Source organism: Oryzias melastigma, linkage group LG2 (genome assembly GCF_002922805.2).
Source record: "Oryzias melastigma strain HK-1 linkage group LG2, ASM292280v2, whole genome shotgun sequence".
Lineage (NCBI taxonomy): Eukaryota > Metazoa > Chordata > Actinopteri > Beloniformes > Adrianichthyidae > Oryzias > Oryzias melastigma.
Genome location: NC_050513.1, coordinates 15,348,644 through 15,368,161, shown reverse-complemented (window position 1 = coordinate 15,368,161; position 19,518 = coordinate 15,348,644). Strand labels below are relative to the sequence as shown.

The 19,518-nt window shown below is 40.0% G+C and overlaps 3 protein-coding genes across 5 annotated transcripts in view; 1 reads left to right on the top strand and 2 right to left on the bottom strand.

Annotated features, from left to right (window-relative positions):
• Window positions 1-8,985, bottom strand: part of LOC112156625 (NHS-like protein 1) — a 30,850-nt gene extending 21,865 nt beyond the window's left edge. Inside the window, exon 1 of the mRNA XM_036214535.1 lies at window positions 7,852-8,985. Within this exon, the coding sequence (XP_036070428.1) occupies window positions 7,852-7,867 (16 nt within the window). The 5' untranslated portion in view covers window positions 7,868-8,985. The remainder of the gene's footprint in view (window positions 1-7,851) is intronic.
• Window positions 8,969-14,167, top strand: LOC112156787 (cilia- and flagella-associated protein 251). Of its 2 annotated transcripts, none has more exons than XM_024289149.2 (3): window positions 8,969-9,030; window positions 10,592-11,605; window positions 13,273-14,167. In XM_024289149.2, exons 2-3 carry the CDS (start codon window positions 10,594-10,596, stop codon window positions 13,650-13,652), a joined length of 1,392 nt encoding a protein of 463 aa, XP_024144917.1. In that variant the 5' UTR covers window positions 8,969-9,030; window positions 10,592-10,593; the 3' UTR covers window positions 13,653-14,167. The 2 variants fall into 2 exon arrangements, with proteins under 2 accessions (XP_024144917.1, XP_024144916.1); XM_024289148.2 differs by having other exon boundaries at window positions 8,977-9,116.
• Window positions 13,693-19,518, bottom strand: part of fbxo3 (F-box protein 3) — a 5,945-nt gene continuing 119 nt past the window's right edge. Inside the window, exons 2-13 of one of the 2 annotated variants that reach the window (XM_024289145.2) lie at window positions 19,305-19,510; window positions 18,337-18,426; window positions 18,099-18,262; window positions 16,749-16,863; window positions 16,471-16,675; window positions 16,352-16,397; window positions 16,125-16,209; window positions 15,933-16,055; window positions 14,938-15,053; window positions 14,756-14,863; window positions 14,592-14,674; window positions 13,693-14,509 (exon numbers count right to left, since the gene is read on the bottom strand). In XM_024289145.2, the coding sequence (XP_024144913.1) occupies window positions 14,324-14,509; window positions 14,592-14,674; window positions 14,756-14,863; window positions 14,938-15,053; window positions 15,933-16,055; window positions 16,125-16,209; window positions 16,352-16,397; window positions 16,471-16,675; window positions 16,749-16,863; window positions 18,099-18,262; window positions 18,337-18,426; window positions 19,305-19,396 (1,413 nt within the window). In that variant the 5' untranslated portion in view covers window positions 19,397-19,510 and the 3' untranslated portion in view covers window positions 13,693-14,323. The remainder of the gene's footprint in view (window positions 14,510-14,591; window positions 14,675-14,755; window positions 14,864-14,937; window positions 15,054-15,932; window positions 16,056-16,124; window positions 16,210-16,351; window positions 16,398-16,470; window positions 16,676-16,748; window positions 16,864-18,098; window positions 18,263-18,336; window positions 18,427-19,304; window positions 19,511-19,518) is intronic. The other variant, XM_024289147.2, reaches the window with a different exon arrangement.

Here is a 19,518-nt window from a genome sequence, read left to right as displayed (position 1 = left end):
TTACTTTAAACCTAACAGTTCAAACCCAAACCTGACTGTTCACTGAAGTTTACAATGGTTTTAAAATGAAACTACAATTCCTCTACCCATTTAAATCTGAAAACATATCAACTGGCAACACTTAGAATCTGCACGAGAGAAACAAGGTCACCTTGGAGTCAAGGAATCAAGAGTCAAAACGTCAGGAACCATTAACCGTTCAACATCAAAGGTCAAAGGAAAATCTCTGGTGTTAAAGGGTTGAACAATAAAACTGATGCATTCATATAGAGACCGGACAGCTCTCGGTAAGGCTCCCCGGAGTCCCAGAACACCCTCCACAGGACACCACAAACGCCTTCTCCAAATCCACAAAACACATATGGACTGGATGAGATGACTCCCATGAACCCTCCAGTACCCTGAAGAAGCTGCACCCCAGCGAATATGTCAATGTGGGCCCCATATGGTTTGCCTATGGGCTGAATTGGTGGGCCCCAGGTAGGTTTGTCCACGGGTTCCATGGTGGCCCCATCTGTGTTTGCCCACACTGGTTTAGGTGGGGACTCAGTGGTCTGGGTCCCTATGCTAAGTAGCCGCCTGGTGGGCAGCGTAGCGAGTTAGCCCACTGAGACCACTTAGTCCCCACCTAAGCCAGTGTGGACAAACACAGATGGGGCCACCATGGAACCCACGGACAAACGTCCACTGGGACCATTCCAGGACCAGGACGGAAACCGCACTGTAGTTCTTGGATCTGAGGTTCAACTATCGAACAAACTCTTAGATTTACCGTCTAGTACCTAGCTACCTGACATTTGTACAACCACGAAAACACTGGGATTGTCAGGATCAGAGCATTCAGAATCTGGATTTTCAAGGTCCAATCAATCAGAATCAAACTTAGCAAAATGTAAGAAGCCTTCGGGACCAGAAATTCGTCAACATGGACAATCAGGGACAGTTCAACGCCAAAGCGAGGCGATCAAATTCCAACACTTTTATTGCTTTTTTTTTGTCAAACTTGATTGAAACTGAGAGGAAGCGATAAATATTCTATTCTCGTTGAGCAAACATGCAGGAATAACTACACATTACAAAAACTGAACTGTACCTTTATGGAGAAGGGGCGTGGTTTGCAAGGGTTCCTGCTTGGAGCCCCTCCCACGACAGCGTTTGAAGCAGAAGAGTTTAGTCTTGTGCCTCTTGGTGGGCTGGTAATGGTACTGCGGAGGTACCTGCGGCTCTTTCAGAGGGTTTCCACCGTTCCGAGTGGGCGGCACGGGCAAGAGGTAGCTAGGATTTGCGCCCGGTTGGTGCCGACCGTTGTGGATGGGGTAGGATGGGTGCTGCCCCACAGTGGGCGGGAACGATGGGTTGGGTTTTTCGTGAGCTTCCGGAGCATGGAAGAGTTTCCCATGAACTTCAGGGGTGAAGGACGGATGAATGTGGGGGCGTGGTGGGAGGTGCCAGGGGCTGTTGCCCAGACCCTGAATGTTAGCCGTAGGGAGTTTTCGGTCACCCAAGGCGGACCGCGGCCGGCCGCCACCGTTAGTGTTCAACGCCAAGAGGGCATCGTGTTGCTGGTGGATTTTGGCGCTCAGCAGACGCCGTCTAAGACTCCCTTCTGTTTTCGGCTGCAGAGCGGGCATCTTGCGTGGGAGGAGCTCGTCTCTCTCTTCATCGGGACCTCCGTTCCAACAGTGGGATTTCACACCAGGCCCCGCCCCCTCCCCACTTAGACACTCCACATATGAAATCATCCTGGTCGAAGCACCTACTGGCTATAAGATGAATGTCCGGGCATTTTTAATGCTGGTAAACAACTTACTGAACATGAACTTTTCATAATAAAAGCTCAAAAGGGAAATTTGACATTTCAAAATAAAAGCTGATGAAACAATTCAGTTTTCAATCCACAACGATAAAACGTTAAGAGAACTCCAGGAATGTCCAGGGAAAAAAAAGTTTCTTCTTCTTTTAGCAAAATAATTTGTTTGGTCCTTCAAAGTAAAAGCATCAGCAGGCTTTTATTCTTGAAAAATCTTCAAAAAACATTTTTTCATTAAAAAAAAAAGTGAAGTTTTCCATCCATTGGAGCAAAAATCTTGAAAAAGAATTTCTCCAAACGTCTACCTTTCAGAATAAAAGCATGGCTTGACATTTCTGGCCCCCTCAGACTTGGAACAAAAATCCTGCAGCTTTGCTTCAATCCTTGACCAGGAAGATCCCCCACTTCTCCGTCTTGGACAAACTCCACCGTGGAAGTGTGTTTTCTTCAGATGCGTTGACGGTATACTGCTCTGCCTTATCTCCTCCCTCTGACTCTAATCTACTAACAAGGATTATCCAGGCCTGCAGATGGCCTTTGTGATGCAGGTTTTTCCCCAGCTCTCACACCACATGTTGCTTGTTGCCGTGTTACCGTTTCCCATCTGGATCTCAGAACCAGAGCAGGTCAGGCTCCACTGTAGCTGCACGCTTCAAAGTTTCTGCTGTTTGTTTTTTTAATAAAAGCCCATCACTCTCTTGCTCCGCAGAACGTGTTTAAACTTGAATTAATCCTCCGTGAAAAAGCAGCAAATACAGAGTGAAAGGACAGGGAGGGAGTAATTGCATTAGAGCTTATTAAAAGCTTCTTGGAGAAATTTGAGATATTTACAAAGCGAAAAAGTGCTCGAGGCGCTGTTTTTATGTGTGGACGTGTGCACAGCGTGCAATTCTGGAAAAAAACTGCGAGGAAACAGAACAACGAAAATTGTTGTTTTTAACATGTTCTTGTGGCATTTTTCATATAAAGAACGACATATATTTAAAATTTTAGCTTAAAATATCTTTTTTGAATATTTATTCAAATTGTTGTGAATCAAGAGCAAACAAATTATATATATTATATATTTGTGTCATAGAAAATACGTCACATTCCGATGCAGACGACTAGATCCAAGTACTATTTTTTTTCTAATCTGAGTTTAAAACTGTAGGTCTGGATAGATCCAGTCTTGTTCACCTTTTTTGTTACAACATTAGCATTAGGTTGTGGGTGTAAGCTAGTGGGAGAAAATATAACCAGACACCTCTCAGTAATGGGTGATGGGAATGGGGGTGGGGTCGTTCCGTGCCAACACCACAACTCCGAGGAAAATTTCCTAACAATCTACTGCCACTCTGCCGAAATTGTATTGAAAAAAATTAAACAGGTTTTTATAATTTTGCATATAATAGGGATAATCATAACTAAAAGACCACTGGGAACGCTTTTACAATAGATCAAAAGGTGACTTTTGTGAAAATGATTGATGTAAAAAAAAAAAAAAAAAAAAGGTCCAAGGAGTCCATCAAATAAAATGAAATGAAATACAGACAATAAATTACACAAACTAGATTAAAATAAAGATGTGACCATGCAAAAGCTATCTTAAAAAATGTATGAAAAACCAACAAAAAGAACAAAATAATGAAAAAAATGTCTTTAAACAGCTTCCAATGAACACAATATAAGACAATCTAAACTGAAAGTAGTTTTAATAACAGTTTTACCATTATTTGCAAAACTACTATTTTAATGTTTTGTTTAAATAAACTGAAAAGCATAAAAATAATATAAACATGAAATATTCAATTTTACAAATTTAACTGATAGATTGTCTATTCAATGAACAGACTTTTATCTTTCAACACACCCAGAACACATTAAAATTCAGTTAAATTTAAAAAAATGTAAAATAAAAGAATTAAAATAGCTTAAACATTGATAAATACATTCGAAAAAAAAATCAAAGGTAAAAGATCTAATAAAAGACAGACGGTACCATCCACATACATTGCAAAAAGAGACCAGAAAGGGTGAAATTACTGCAGAAATTGCACAGAATTATTATTAATAAAAAATAAAATGGGAAAATGGAACCAAAAATCCCCAAAAAAGTGAGAACTGTTCTTCCAAAAAGAGACAGAATTGAGAGATTAAAAAATTATAATGAAAAAAAGAATCAAAACATGAATATAAAAGGCCTTATATATATATATATTAATGTAATTTGTGAAAAAAGGAAAATTATTGATCTAGAAAATGGTTTCCGCGGAGAGATCCTGATTCACACGAAAAGACAAAATGTGTGTGAGGTGTTTCCTTCCACCGATGGACGACATGGTTCTCCTCAGAACCCAAACATCTCTCTGATTGAAGAGGAAGAACAGCTCGCTGCCTGACAGTCACACTCATCTTATTATGAAGCGACTGGCTTTGTGGAGTCACAGGTCACCCGCCTCGTGACTGACTGACTGACTGACTGACAGACAGACAGACAGACAGACAGACAGACAGACAGACAGACAGACAGACAGACAGACAGACAGACAGACAGACAGCTTCAAATGAATGGAAGCCTCTTCGATCAGCTGGTTCTGTTCCATCTCTCTGTTTTGACACTTTTATGGGTTTCAGACATTAAACATCTTGTAGTCTGTCATAAAATTTCAGCTGAGGGCAAACTTTCATCACAGAAGGAGAGAGAATGTACAAATTTTTCTGAAATAATGAGTATCATTACCTCAGTGAAAGTTGATGGATTTACAGGCTCACTTTAAAATAAATCAAAGCCCCTAAAATGCTGCTTCTTTTTAGATTAACATGTGTTTTTACTCTATACATATTTAACTACAAGAAAAATGTCTAGTATATATAGTATGTATATATTTAAACATATATAACATTTTGTATATATGATATATAAAAGTTTTTTTTTTTCTGACAATCGATTCAACCCTTTACTATCCTTTCTTTCAAAGCCAAAGAGCTGCAGGGATAGAGGAGCCGCTTGTGGCTCCAGAACCTCAGGTTGCAGATCTTTTGTGTAAAATATGTTCAGAAAACTACAAAAGACTGGATTAAAAAAAAAAAATCTTGATATTTGGCATACCTTCGAAAATGCTACTGTGAATGCTGTAAGCTGAATGTGGCTGTTGAAGATGCTAGAGCTGATAGCTGAAAATGCTAAAGCTAATTAAAGTTCAGATTAAAATTAAAATTTTGAAGCTGAAAGTTTGCTCAAATATTAGCTAAATGCCAAATTAGCCACAAGAAAACTTAGAGAAATGTCTAATTTTGACAAAACAGGTAGAATATTGTTAAAATATTAGCCAAATTCCAAATTAGCATAACATCTGCAAAAAAGAAAAGTCTGATTTTGCCAAAACAGCTGGCATTCTCCTAAAATATTAGCTGAACTCTAAGCTATTCAAAATAAACTGGAAAAAAACTGTTGAATTTTGCCAAAACAGCTAGCATAATGCTAAAATATTAGCTAAAGTCCAAATTATTATAAGAAAAACTGGGAGTAAAAGTTTGATGTTGACAAAACAGCAAGCATAAATATTAGCTAAACTCCAAATTATTAAAAAAAAATGCGAAAAAATATAATTGTTTTTCAAAACAGCTAGCATATTGTTAAAATATTAGCTAAACTCCAAATTATTCTAAAAAAATTGGAAAAAACATAATTTTTTTTCAAAACAGCTAGCATATTGTTAAAGTATTAGCTAAACTCCAAATTATCTTAAAAACTGGAAAAATGTCCAAATTAGCCAAAACGGCTATCATAATGCTAAAATATTAGCTAAAGTCCAAATTATTTTAAAAAAACTGGGGGATAAAAGTTGGATTTTGACAAAACAGCTAGCATTCTCCAACAATATTAGCTAAAGACACCTGCTATTCAAAATAAACTGGAAAAAAATGTTGAATTTTGCGAAAACAGCTAGCATAAATATTAGCTAAACTCCAAGTTATTCTAATAAAATGGAAAAAAATGTCTGATTTTGACAAAAAAGCTAGCATACTGTTGAAACAGTTTAACTCCAAAATATCCTAAAAACTGGGGAAAAAATGTCCAAATTAGCCAAAACGGCTAGCATAATGCTAAAATATTAGCTAAAGTCCAAATTATTCTAAAAAAACTGGGAAAAAAAGTTGGATTTTGACAAAACAGCTAGCATTCTCATAAAATATTAGCTAAACACACCTGCTATTCAAAATAAACTGGAAAAAAATGTTGAATTTTGCGAAAACAGCTAGCATAAATATTAGCTAAACTCCAAGTTATTCTAAAAAAAATGAAATAAAAAATGTCTGATTTTGACAAAAAAGCTAGCATACTGTTGAAACATTAGTTTAACTCCAAAATATCCTAAAAACTGGGGAAAAAAATGTCCAAATTAGCCAAAACGGCTAGCATAATGCTAAAATATTAGCTAAAGTCCAAATTATTTAAAAAAAACTGGGAAAAAAAAGATGGATTTTGACAAAACAGCTAGCATTCTCCAAAAATATTAGCTAAACACACCTGCTATTCAAAATAAACTGGAAAAAAAATGTTGAATTTTGCGAAAACAGCTAGCATAAATATTAGCTAAACTCCAAGTTATTCTAAATAAAATGAAAAAAAAATGTCTGATTTTGACAAAAAAGCTAGCATACTGTTAAAACATTAGTTTAACTCCAAAATATCCTAAAAACTGGGGAAAAAAAATGTCCAAATTAGCCAAAACGGCTAGCATAATGCTAAAATATTAGCTAAAGTCCAAATTATCCTAAAAAACTGGGAAAAAAAGTTGGATTTTGACAAAACAGCTAGCATTCTCATAAAATATTAGCTAAACACACATGCTATTCAAAATAAACTGGAAAAAAATGTTGAATTTTGCCAAAACAGCTAGCATAAATATTAGCTAAAGTCCAAATTAGTCTAAAAAAATTTGAAAAAAATTGTCTGGTTTTGACAAAACAGCTAGCATATTGCTAAAACATTAGCTATCTCTAAATTAGCCTAAAATCTCAGTAGCTCCTGAACATTTTAAAGTTTGAATGGGGTCTGTAGCTGTGAGTATATACAGATATTCACAAGTTCCAAAGTTCACAAAGTTTTTGAAGGATTTGAGCAATTTTTCATTCATTTCCTATGAGGGAGACTTTGCTACATATTTCAGAAACAATGCGGTTTATGAATACCAAAAACACAAGCAGTAATGTCCAGAACGAGCTGAACATTTTGAAACTGAAATCATGAAAGTGTGATTGAGTTTAAAAAAAAAAATGTACAGAAAGGCGCAAGAGAATCACTATAGTGTGAATGCTTTGAAGCGTTTACACAATGACAAATAATTAAAAAACAACATATTGAACAGCATTTATCATAACCCACTTTTAAAGTCCAAAAAACTGCAAAAAGTGGCACAAAAATGTAAAACAAACACAAAAAGTAAAAAAAAAGGTTAAAAAAAATCAATTACCTGGAATAATAGAGCAGCTGCAGAGAAAAACAAAACAAAACAACACAAAAGCCCGTCAGCCTGTTGCACTCAGATGAATGGATGATTAGTTGTGCTAAACTCAACACACAAGTTTCAATGCAAACAACCGTATTTCTTTGGGTCTTGCAGGCTTATCTTTCCCCATCATGAGGGAGCCACCACGTCCTCACTATGTGTTTCTGTGTCTTTGTGTGTTCCAGAGGCTGAACAGCTGTGTTTTCGGGGCTCAATGGGATGTTTCGGCCTGCCTCGACAGGCCAGCAGCTATTAACGCAAACACAGACGCACGCATGTCAAAGTCAAGAACGCACACGTCTCCTGACCAGCAGCGCTCGACACGAGCCGGGGAAGCGCTGTGCAGAAGCACCACTGCAGCTGCAGCAGTTGCGGTTGCAATTCTGTTGGTCGCAGTAACCATGGCGACGGTTGCACAAGGGGGCTGCAGGGGATTAATACTGACAACACAACATCTCATTGACACTTTACTCCCTCTTTGATCAAAATAAAACTCAATCACACTCATGCATCAACACACTATAGACTTCATACTCTCTCTCTCACCTTTAAAGCAGTTCATGTCAGCCTCGTTCGCCCGGCCTCTCTTGATAATTACGCCTGCTGCGCTTGTGCGACTTTGTTAGACTGAATCTAAGCAATAACTGGAGGAAAACACAAGTTCAGACTCAAGAGTCCTCCCTCTCTCCCCCCCTCCCTCATCCCTCCACAATAAAAGCCCTGCTTCCAAGTCTTTGGGTCTAATCGCTGCAGTTTGCTTGCTCCTACTCTGGAGGAAAGTCTTCACCTTCTGAACAAACTCCTCTTTGTGTGGAGGATCTCCATGATCATTTTCTACTTTTATGTTGTGGAAAAGTAAAGGCTCTGACTCCTCTGATCTCGTCTGTTAAAACCAAGCAGATCACCCAGGAGACGGAGGGAAGAGATGATCAAACTGGGCCACATCTAAGCCCCTCTGCAGGGTGCAAAGTAGATCTCTATCCCAGCAGCAATTAACAGTCTCACCTGTATAACAAGCTCTTTAATTGGACACTTTTTTTTTTTTTTTTACAAATACCGCACAAAGACATCTGTAGTATAAAAAATAGGAATTTCTACTAATTGATTAAACCTTAATAATTTTGATTTGCCAAAACACTTCATTATAAAGAGAAAAAAATGTCTCTACACATGTAATTTACAGCATTGTTATTTTTGGTAGTTTAAATAGAGGTTGCGCTTGATTGATGTGTTCAGTTTATTTTAAGAAATAAAATTATTTTCCTGTAAAAAGATTCTAATTTAGATTACATTTTACCAAGCAATCCTTATTAATCTCTTCTTGTGTTAAAAAAGAAAAAAGTATTGCATTCTTAATTATTTTTATTTGGATAAAATATATTCAAGAGAATTAAAGGTATTTTTTTATTATGTGTACTTTTAATTGCTTTCTAATATGCTTTCTGGGACTTCTCAATTTAAATAAAAAATAAAAAACATGTTGACCTTACTTAACAAACAACAACAAAAAACACATTTTACAGACACACTTTCGCCGTTTTCTCTTGTATCTGAGGACATCCGCAGAACAAAGCTCGGTTGAAATCTCGCGACAACGATTTTTTAAAAAGAATGTTCTGATTGGTCGGTGCTCTGATTCGAAAGAGCTGATTGGACGCGCTGAACGTAAACACGGAAGTGAGCTTTAGCCTCTGGCGGGACGAGCCGAGACGTGATTTTTAAAAGGTTTTAAATGGTCCTGCATGTTTTTTTTAATTCCCTCTCGGATTGAGAGCTTTAACAGAAACTTCCAGAAGTGACGGTTCAAGCGGGTGTGTCTGAAAATAAGCTTATTATTATTATATTATGCTAGCTTAAGGCTCGTCCGTTTTACATGATAGCACGTGCAGCTACAGTTATTACTGTGTAGTTTCTTCAAATGTAAGCCTTCAGGAGGTTAAAGACGGCCTAAAAACCCCGAGTTTTCATATATTCTGTTTGTATAAACTATATATTCAAGCGCTAATGCTTCAATATCAGTTGATAGCTTAATAATATATATATATATATATATATATATAAAAGAAAAAACTCCATCTGAAATGTTGTTTATTAATACGTATTTATAATTTTGGTATAAAATCTTGTATTTTACGCGCATCCAAACAATGTTTTGAGTATTTTTGCTATAGAATTATTAGGAGTATTGGCTTGACTCACATATAAACGGACCTTTTGCAGCTATTTCAGCTCAAATGGGACCCACACGCTTGAGGAATGTGTTTAACTTTTAGTTTTTTAGGCTATTTTGGAGTTTAACTACTATTTTAGCTACATACTAGCTGTTTAGGCTATTTTCCAGTTTTTTAGGCTATTTTTGAGTTTAGCTAATATTTTAGCTACATGCTAGCTGTTTTGGCTGTTTTAGGTAATTTTTCTGTTTTTTTAGGCTATTTGTAGGTTAGCTAATATTTCAGCTACATGCTAGCTGTTTAGGCTATTTTTCAATTTTCTAGGCTATTTTGGAGTTTATCTAATATTTCAGCTACATCCAAGCTGTTTAGGCTATTTTGGAGGTTAGCTAATATTTTAGCTATATGCTTGCAGTTTTGGCTTAATTTAGAAATTTTACCAGCTTTTTAGGCTAATTTAGAAATTATGTTATATTTTTAGCTTGCTATCAGCTTCTGTGTTTTAAAACTATTAGTTCAGCAATTTCAGCTATCAAACTTCAGCGTTTTTCAGCTATCAATGTCAGCATCTTCAGCTATCTCAGCTAGCATCTTCAGCGGCCACATTTAGCTTACAGCATTCACATTGTCGCATTACAGCATATTACAGCATTATTGCAGGTAATGGAAATTTTCTAGTTTTTTTTTTTTTTTTATTTATCTCCTACATTCTAGCTGTTTTGGCTGTTTTAGGTAATTTTTCAGTTTTTTTTTTAAGGCAATTTTGGAGTTTAGCTAATATTTCAGCAACATGGTAGCTGTTTAGGCTATTTTTCAGTTTTTAGGCTATTTTGGAGGTTAGCTAATATTTTAGCTATATGCTAGCAGTTTTGGCTTAAATTGGACATTTTACCAGCTTTTTAGAATTTAGAAATTAGGTAATATTTTTTAGCTTGCTATCAGCTTCTGTGTTTTAAAACTATTAGTTCAGCAATTTCAGCTATCAACTTCTGCGTTTTTCAGCTATCAATTTCAGCATCTTCAGCTAGCATCTTCATCTTCAGCTTACAGCATTCACACTAGCATTATCGCAGGTAATGCAAATTTCTAGCTCATCTTTTTTATTTCTTTTTCAGCCATGCCGGTCACGCAGACCCGAGGTGAGGCGGGAGCTGGGGTCGTAGCGCACCTCCAGTGCCCCCACTGTGGCAGTTTCTCAAAAAGCCACTCCCACATGCTGTCGCACCTGGCCGCCTCCCACCCCGCCCACCTGGACGCCACGGCGATGGGTCGCCTTGGCAAAATCCTGATGTACCAGAGCGGCGTGCGGCTCTTCCACTGCGCCATCTGCTTCTTCAACTGCCGCGACTTCACCAAGCTGTACAAGCACATCATCACCAAACACTGCACAGACCGGGGCGAGGAGGAGGGAGGAAAAGGTGGGGGCGATGGGGGCGAGGAAGAGGAGGGCGCTAAAGAGGGTCTGAAAAGACAGAAAAGCGAGGAAGGAGGGAGTGAAAAGGGTGAGGAAGAGGAGGGAAATAAAGATGCTCTCAGCATAAAGAGAAGCAGTGAGGGAGAGGAAGGTGGGAGCGAGAAGGGAGAGGAAGAGGAGGGCAAAAAAGACACGCTTAAAAGAAAGAGAAGCGATGAAGGAGAGGAGGAAGAGGAGGTAACTGAAGACGCTCTCAAAAAGCAGAGAAGTAATGAAGGTGGGAGTGAAAAGGGTGAGGAAGAGGAGGGCAAAACAGACGAACTTAAAAGACAGAAAAGCAGCGGAGGGGAGGATGAGGAAGGTGAGGCGCCGGCGCCAGCGACCATTAAGCAAGAAGACGAAGGGGAGAAGAGCGAGCTGACGGAGGTCAGCGGCTTCCGCTGCCTGATCTGCAGCTGGAGTCACAGGCAGAAGTCCGTCGCCATCAGTCACATGGTGCGCAAGCACAACATCCCTAAAGCCTACGCCAACCAGGGCATCAAGCGGGACGCGGCTGCAGACGGCCAAGTGCAGGGGGGCGGGGCCGAGGACGACGAGGGAGCCGGGCTGAGCGAGGAGATGCTGAAGGAGGAGATAAAGGCCACGTCGAAGGTGATCCGCTTCACGTCCAGTCGCTTCGTGTGCCTCGTCTGCGGCTGGAAGACCAAACTCAAAGGTACTTCAGGAAGAGTTTAGTCAGTTCACTAGATGACCACTAGGTGGCTTCTCACACAATAAACTGGGTTTTTGTACAGATACAAACTTTTTTCTTAATAATAAAATTATAGTTTTAAGCTAATTAGCTAAATCTTACGATGAAGTATTAAGGCCAGTTTATAACTGACAAAAAAGTCGTAACTGTTAAATTACGAGAGCAAAGTCATATACTTGTGACTTTAAAAGTCAGGCTAAATTTATGACTTTCTTCTCGTATATTTACGTTTTGAAAGTTTAAAACAAATTTACGAGAAAAAAAGTTGTATATCTATGAGAAAATACTAAACACCAAAGTTGTCCGTTTGTCTTTAAAGTTGTAAATTAACAAGAAAAAATGTTGTATATTTACGTCTTTAAAAATCGTAGGCTAAATTTACTTTAAATGTTGTAAATTTTATGCTTTGATTTACAAGAAAAGACAAGTTAATGAGAAAAAAGTGTGCATTAACGAGACAACACACCAAAGTCTTTAAAGTCTTAAATTTACGAGAAAAAAAATTGTAAATCTACAAGAAAATAGTAATACATTAATGAAAAAAACACTAAAGTTGTCTCTTTATCTTTAAAGTTTCAAGTAACAAGAATAAGGTTGTATATTTAAAAGTTATAAGCTAAATTTACAACTTTTTCTCAAAATGTACATTTTTTAAAGTTATAAATTTACTTTAAATGTCATTTATGATAAAAAAGAGAAATCTACAAGAAAAAGTAATACATTAATAAAAAAAAAAACACTAAAGTTGTCTGTTCATCTTTAAAGTGGTATATTAACGAGCAAAAAAAAAGTTGTATATTTACGAGTTAATGATAGCTTAAATTTACAACTTTTTCTCGTAAATTTACGTATTTTTACGGTTGTAAATTAACAATTTCAAAACATAAATTTATGAGAAAAAAAACAATTTATGAAAAGAAAAGTAGTAAATCCACATGAAAAAAAACAATGAGAAAAAAGTTGTGCTTTCATATTTAAAGTTGTAAATTAACAAAAAAAAGTTGCAATATTCACAAGTAGTAACACATCAGATTAAACACCAAAATTGTCTTTTTATCTTTATAGTCCTGAATTAAAATAAAAGAAGTCACAACTGTTAAATTACGACAACAAAGTCGTATATTTATGACTTTAAAAGTCACAGACTAAATTTATGACTTTTTTTTGGTGCATTTACTCTTTTAAAGTTAAAAGTCAAAGGGTAAATTATTTAGTAAATTCACATGTTTTGAAGTTGTAATTTACTTCTTTACTTACTAGGAAAAAAAGTCATAAAGTTACACGAAAAAGTAATAAGTAAGAGAAAAAGCACTAAAGTTGTCCGTTTGTTGGAGCTCTGTTTAAAAATGAAATACGTGGAGAATTTTGTGAAACTTCATTTCTGGATATATTTCAAAATCAAAGAAATTCTGAATGTTCACTTTGACTTTAATCTCATGATATTACTTTTTTGTGGTTCTAATTTTGTAAATTTATGAGAAAAACGTAAATGTACGAAATTTAAAGTCGTAATTTTACGATTTTTTTTTTCTGTTAATATTACTTTTTTCGGGAGGCCCTAATACTTCATCGTAAAATTTCGTTCTATTTTTTTGTATTAAGAGATTAAAACATCTTATGTTCCACTGCAGGCTTTGCCATCAGCCACGTGCTGCGCTCCCACGAGGTGGAGCGCCCGTACGCCTGCAAGGAGTGTGGGCGGAGCTTCTTCCTGCCCAGCCGCCTGCAGAAGCACGTTCGGCAGGCGCACCGGCCGGGCCGCTACGCCTGCCCCTTCTGCTGGTTCCGCTCCGAGTTCCTGGGCGGCTTCAAGAGGCACTGCAGCCGCTGCAACGCCCGGGGGGAGGGCGAGGAGGAGGGCGGCGGGGAGGTCAGGGGGGCGGGGGGCGAAGAGGAGGACAACCAGGAGGAGGAGGAGGAGGAGAAGAAGGAGACCCGAGCCGCCAGGAGGCGGTCGAGCTCCGGGAAGGAGGTGGAGGAGCAGGGGGAGGAGGACGACGAGGAATACTAACTTGTAGGTTTTTAACGCAATCATGTCTCTAGATTTTAAATCTTTTTAGCTTCACTTTTTTATTGGAGTCGTTTTAGAAGAACCATATATATAAAATATCAGCTTAGTGGTGACTTAGACTTAGAGTCACATGACTCTTTAATCAAGATAGTCTATTAGAAGAGTCGTCTCACTGCAGAAACCCAAAAAATTCCATCAAACTGACACATTGAGCCTGTTTTTAACAAATAACTCCTCAATTTCTGTGCATATATAAAGTCCTTCAACAAAATTCTTTCAAAAAAACCAAACCAAAAATCTGTTAATGAGCTGGCAATTCAGTGGCGTGTCCAGCAGGGGGCGGAATACATCCCAGAATCTGAAGAAAAAAAAACATTTCACTATTAAAGCTTCCTTTTCGGTGAACATTGCACGCGTCCTTTGAAACCTGTAGACTCCTGCGATCTCATCTTAGCCATTTTTTTAACTTTTAACGTAAAGATGTTTGTGTAAATAAATCCAAAAATGACACTAAAGCTTCGTTTGCTGTATTTCCCGGAAAAATGTTTCGTTTCCAGGGCATCCTCTCTGCTTTCCGTAGAAAACACTTCAGCAAACCTCTTGCTGGTTGAATTCCTCGCTCGACTCCAAACAGGAAAAGTATTTTCTGTCCGCCCAGAATGCTTTGCTCCTCAGATGTGTCGGGGGCACCACGACCCCTCCAGGGCGGCCATGTTCATTTCTCTCATCCTGCCGAAGTCACCTCCATCGTCGTCGTCTCTGTCGTCCCTGCTGTTGCTTCTGTCCCGGCGATCGGCGTCGTTGAACTCCCCGCCGTCGTCCTGGTTGAAGGTAAAAGTGGAGTTGTTTGACTGCTTCTGCAGCAGAGAAACACACGAAAAAAATACGGCGAGGTATTTTATTTCAAACTCTGGGGGTTTCAAAGAAAACACATTTTACCGTCCTGGTTTCTGGCTCTCTATACGTGGGGCAGACCATATGGAAGCGAGGGATGGCCACCTGAAAAACCTCCTCCTTATTGGCTGGAAAAGAAAAAAAAAGGGGGAGGGGCTAAGGATGGCGGTGACAGCGGAGCTTTTGGCTGCAGGCGGACAGAGCCTCACCCAGCCTGTGGAAGGTGTAGTGACCCTCCATGTACTCCGACGGCGTGGAGAAGGTGGTGCAGCTGGCGTACTCGTGCACCTTCCCCGGGGTCATGACCGGGAACTCGCCTGCAACGACAACAGCGACCACTCAGGCAGATGGTTTCAGCCGTCCGGACGATTTTGGCACCGCGGCGACCTACCAACTACACCCGGGCCCTGAACTTCCTCCACGTTTCCATCGGAGGTCGTGATCTTCCAGTACCGGCTGTCCAGCTGGCAGGCGGCTTCAGGTGAGGCGGCGCTGGACATTTCTATCCTAAAAAAAAAAAATGGAGTCTCCTTGTTAACGATCCAACACATTCTCATTCCCAAGTCGTCACATACTGACGTTCGCTTAAGGACCCCTGTGGTCTAAAATTGACGTTTTGGGTGTACTCAACTTATCGTTTTTTGATGTGCTGACTTTTCCAATTAAATCAGGGCTTCCCAACCTACACGAAACAATCTAATACCAGACATGGACCGCATCGGTAGCCTACGCTAACCCGGTACCAGACGGCTATCGGTATCAAACACAGTACTGTTGCACTATACCGGTACTGGATGTGGTAAAGACATAGACCGGTACTGGACGCGGTACAGACCAACCCGGTACTGGATGCGGTACAGACCAACCCGGTACTGGATGCGGTACAGACACGGTCCTGTACTGGACGCGGTACAGACATAGACCGATACTGGACGCGGTACAGACATGGTCCGGTACTGGATGCGGTACAGACACGGTCCTGTACTGGACGCGGTACAGACACGGTCTGGTACTGGATGGGGTACAGACCAACCCGGTACTGGATGCGGTACAGACACGGTCCGGTACTGGATGCGGTACAGACACGGTCTGGTACTGGATGGGGTACAGACCAACCCGGTACTGGAAGCGGTACAGACACAGACCGCCAACTGTAAATTTGACACGTGTCAAAAGACAGGCCGGTACCAGTACCCTAATGGTGCAGTCTCACCTGACGGGGTCCAGTCCTTTGGACGAGGCCTCGCTGACGAAACGCTCGCACCTCTTATTTAATGGGAACAGCCAGCACGTCAAGAAACGACGAGTTGGGGACAACCAGACGCGGTCAAATGAGACGAATGTGTTGAACGATCACGACAACATTTAGGAGGCGAGCAATGGTACCTGATGCGGTAAGTGAAGAAAAAGTGCGGCGGGTGGACGGACGAAAGCTCCGGCAGGAAGGACGTAGAGACGGAGACGGTGATGTCCCCCGTGGTCGCCACACAGCCTTTCTCGTGAACGTACCTGATAGAAGCAGGGATGAAAAGTATGAGAGTCTGGTCCGGTTCAGACGGGGCGAACCGCTCGTCTTACCTGAAGATCTGATCTTTGATGATCGGATATTCTCCTGTGACCACGTTGTTCACATACGTGGTGAACCACTCCAGGAAACTGGAGCCTGAAATGAAATGTGGAACCTTTTAGCTCCAGTGCTGATGTTCTTTGACTAGTTTTTGTTAACGTCACCGGTTACGTCTCAGGTGTTAAAGGGTTAGAGAAAAACCGTAAAAGAATAAAGTCATTGATTTGTTGTGTCCTACCTGTGATAAACATGTCAATGGCTCCTGGATCCTGAGCAGTCTGATCCTGGAAGTCAGAGACCTCAATTAGAAAAATGTTTACGCCTTTATTCTGAAAGAACAAAAGGAAGTCCACGCACGGGACAGGGATAGAAGGTCTCGCCCATCCGGCGACCCTCGACGGGGTCCAGGGTCATGTACTGGCTGAGGCCCGTGTGGAAGCAGAAGGTGAGCGGCAGGCAGTGCCTCATGCCTTTCCGCTGCTGGAAGCCGCCGGCCGCCGTCTCCACGTCCAGTAGAACCTCCGAGCGGTAGTGGTTGGACAGCGACATGCTCCCCATGAGCCTGGGGACGAAAGGTAAGGGAGGTCACAGGGGAGCGGAGACCAGCGGGGACGCTTCCGCTCCAAGTCACTGACCCCGGAATCACCAGCTTCTGGCCGTTGTGGATGCGGTACGAGCAGCGGTAGTCATCCGGAAGCTTGCAGCCGATCTGGGATTCAATGTCCTTCAGCTCCAACTCAGAGGTGCCCTCTACCAAAATAAAAGAACAGTTTAAAACGAGGGCTAAAGAATAAATAAGAGATAAGGAGTTAAAAATGTTAACAACTTAATACACAAAGAGTGATTAACCCTTTTCAGACCTGACTTAATGAAAATGTTTTTTTAACATGTTCTTGTGGCATTTTTCACACAATGGAGGGTGTATATAAAGAAAATTAATGCTAATCAGGCATAGTGAGATAAAAAAAAAATGTAACCAATCTAGAGGAAATTTATTGTAGGAGCATTATTGACATATATTCCCTCAATAAAAAGACTGTTTAGTTCTGGACAATCTAACCCCCTGGATTTTAAAGTAATTCAGACATGCTCACTACTGCTTTTTTTTTTTTTTTTGCCAACATAAAAATCTAATGAATTTGAACATTTTATGAATCCACTGAGATACAAATTTGGATGATTTCTTAAAAAATACAATTTAAATACCTTTTTTTTTTCAAAATGACAAATTGTTCAAATATTTATTGTGGTCTATATTCACCAATCGAGTCAGAATCAATGCCCACAGTTGTTTTGCAGAGACTTCTAGGACATTTCCAGTGCACTACATTGTGGAATTGACTCAAACCAATGAGTTTTATATGTATAGACTAGAGGTGACATGCTAGCTTGTTGCATTTGCGAAGTTGGATGCCATATTGGTTATGTATACTGCTGTACTACAATTGTACAAACAGAGCTGGAAAAAAAAGTGACTTTTCACAAGTAAATTGATACTTGATACTGTCAGCTGATAAAGGAGAACTTAGAAAACATCTGAGTGGGTTTACTCTCCGTTAAGGGTGTAACGATTGAGAGGGCACCCGCTTGAAGAAAAGCACTTCTTAGCAATTAAAAAAAATCCCGGACAGGACTTGCACTTAAACTGCCCCTTCAAATTGCACTTTGTTCAAAAACATTAAAACCACGGTCTTGATCTTATTTTTGATGATGTAAGTTTTTTTTTCTTTTAAAATCAGACCAAAATTGAGCATTTTATGGTCATTTTAATGGTTCTGCTAACCAAAGTCTCATTGTTTACTGACATATCCAATATGGCGTCAATCTTTACGCATCTTGGACGATGCTAACAGGATAGAGTAATGCAGGACAAATGCCCTATATAGTGCAGTAAGTAGTGAAGGAATTCGGCATCAAAGTTCCCCTCTTCCTTGTGCATCCGTAACATTCTAAGTGTTTAAAGCTCATTGTTCCTGCAGTACTACCTTTCAGCGACGCGATCATGCGAGGACACCGCTGCTGCAGGAAGCTCTTCAGCTGCTCCCAGGCTTTCTTCAGCACGGCGTAGTGCTGGATGTAGCGGCCCAGATCCCAGTAGTACCGCTTGAACAGGAAGTACCAGGAGAGGCCGCTCCGGAGGCGGTCAGCACTGGACGAGCATGAACGAGACGGGTTAGTTAACGCCGGGGTTCGGCCGGAGGCGACGCTCGGGAGGGAACTCACTCTGTCAGCAGCCAGTGTTTGCAGCACAGAGACTTCCACAGCAGGTTGTGCTTGGAGAGCTCGTTCAGCCTCCGGTTCACAAAACTGCAGCTGCACCAGCGAGAAAACACAACACAATCTTGCTAGGTTACTCCATGCATTGAACTCTACACTTAAATTCCACTCTTATCTTCTATTGTAAAGCAGTCTTTATAATTATGACGGTTTTAGCCAAAAATCCTAAAACTTGTGTCGGTTTCTCTGACATAGTTTCTGCAGAGCGGCAGGAGTTGATCAGAAATTAGCCTCAAAGCTGCAGGTAGAACTGTTAGATTATCAACCACGCCCCCCTTTCCGTCACCTAAAAATGAGAGCTCTCTGTTTACATTCTCTCCTGCTAGCTTACAAGCTCTCAGAGTTGGTCTTTAAGCTAAACATTAAACTTTACCACAATAAAGTAAACATAATAAAATATACAACGAATGGAGCTCATAATAAACATTTAAAGTCAATTATAAACTATTACCAAATCAGTCACGTGACACAAACTGTTTACTGTCACTTTAAATGTTGGGGGTTAGTGCTATTATTCTTATTTAAAGATTATTTTTTGTTACTAATTGAAAACAGTGCTAGCTAACAAACATCAGTAAACAACCTGCCAACAGCTGTTAGCATGAAGCTACATGTAAATATCTTCATCAGGCTAAAACATGTATAAAGTTTTTCTTTAAAACAAATCATTTATTAGTTCCATAATGCATGGCCATTCTAGCTTTTATTTGTTTACATCCACTATTTCTGAAAATAAGCGCAATTACTATTAAATTAAACAATTAGAAAGAGAAATAACAACAACATAACAGCTAAATGCTAAGCTAACGAGCTGCTGCTGCTCGGCGGCGGTACTTTAATGACGTCTCTGTTTACGACAGATAAGCGGCAGTTTACGTCCGCTTATCTGTCGCAGCGTTGGGTTGCATACATACTGGACCAGGTCTCTGTAGCTCAGGTACGTAAATATGTGCAGGAGCGGGTCTGAAGGAAGCTGGTCCATCTCAAACTCCGAGGAAGCTGCCATTGTTAGCCGTAGCCACACTTCTTCTTTGACGTAGCTTTAATGGACTACCGGGGTTGGAGTGAGCACTGACATCTAGCGGTGGGAAAAGGGATTGCTGTTTTGGTGCTCCAGAGGCTGAAAAT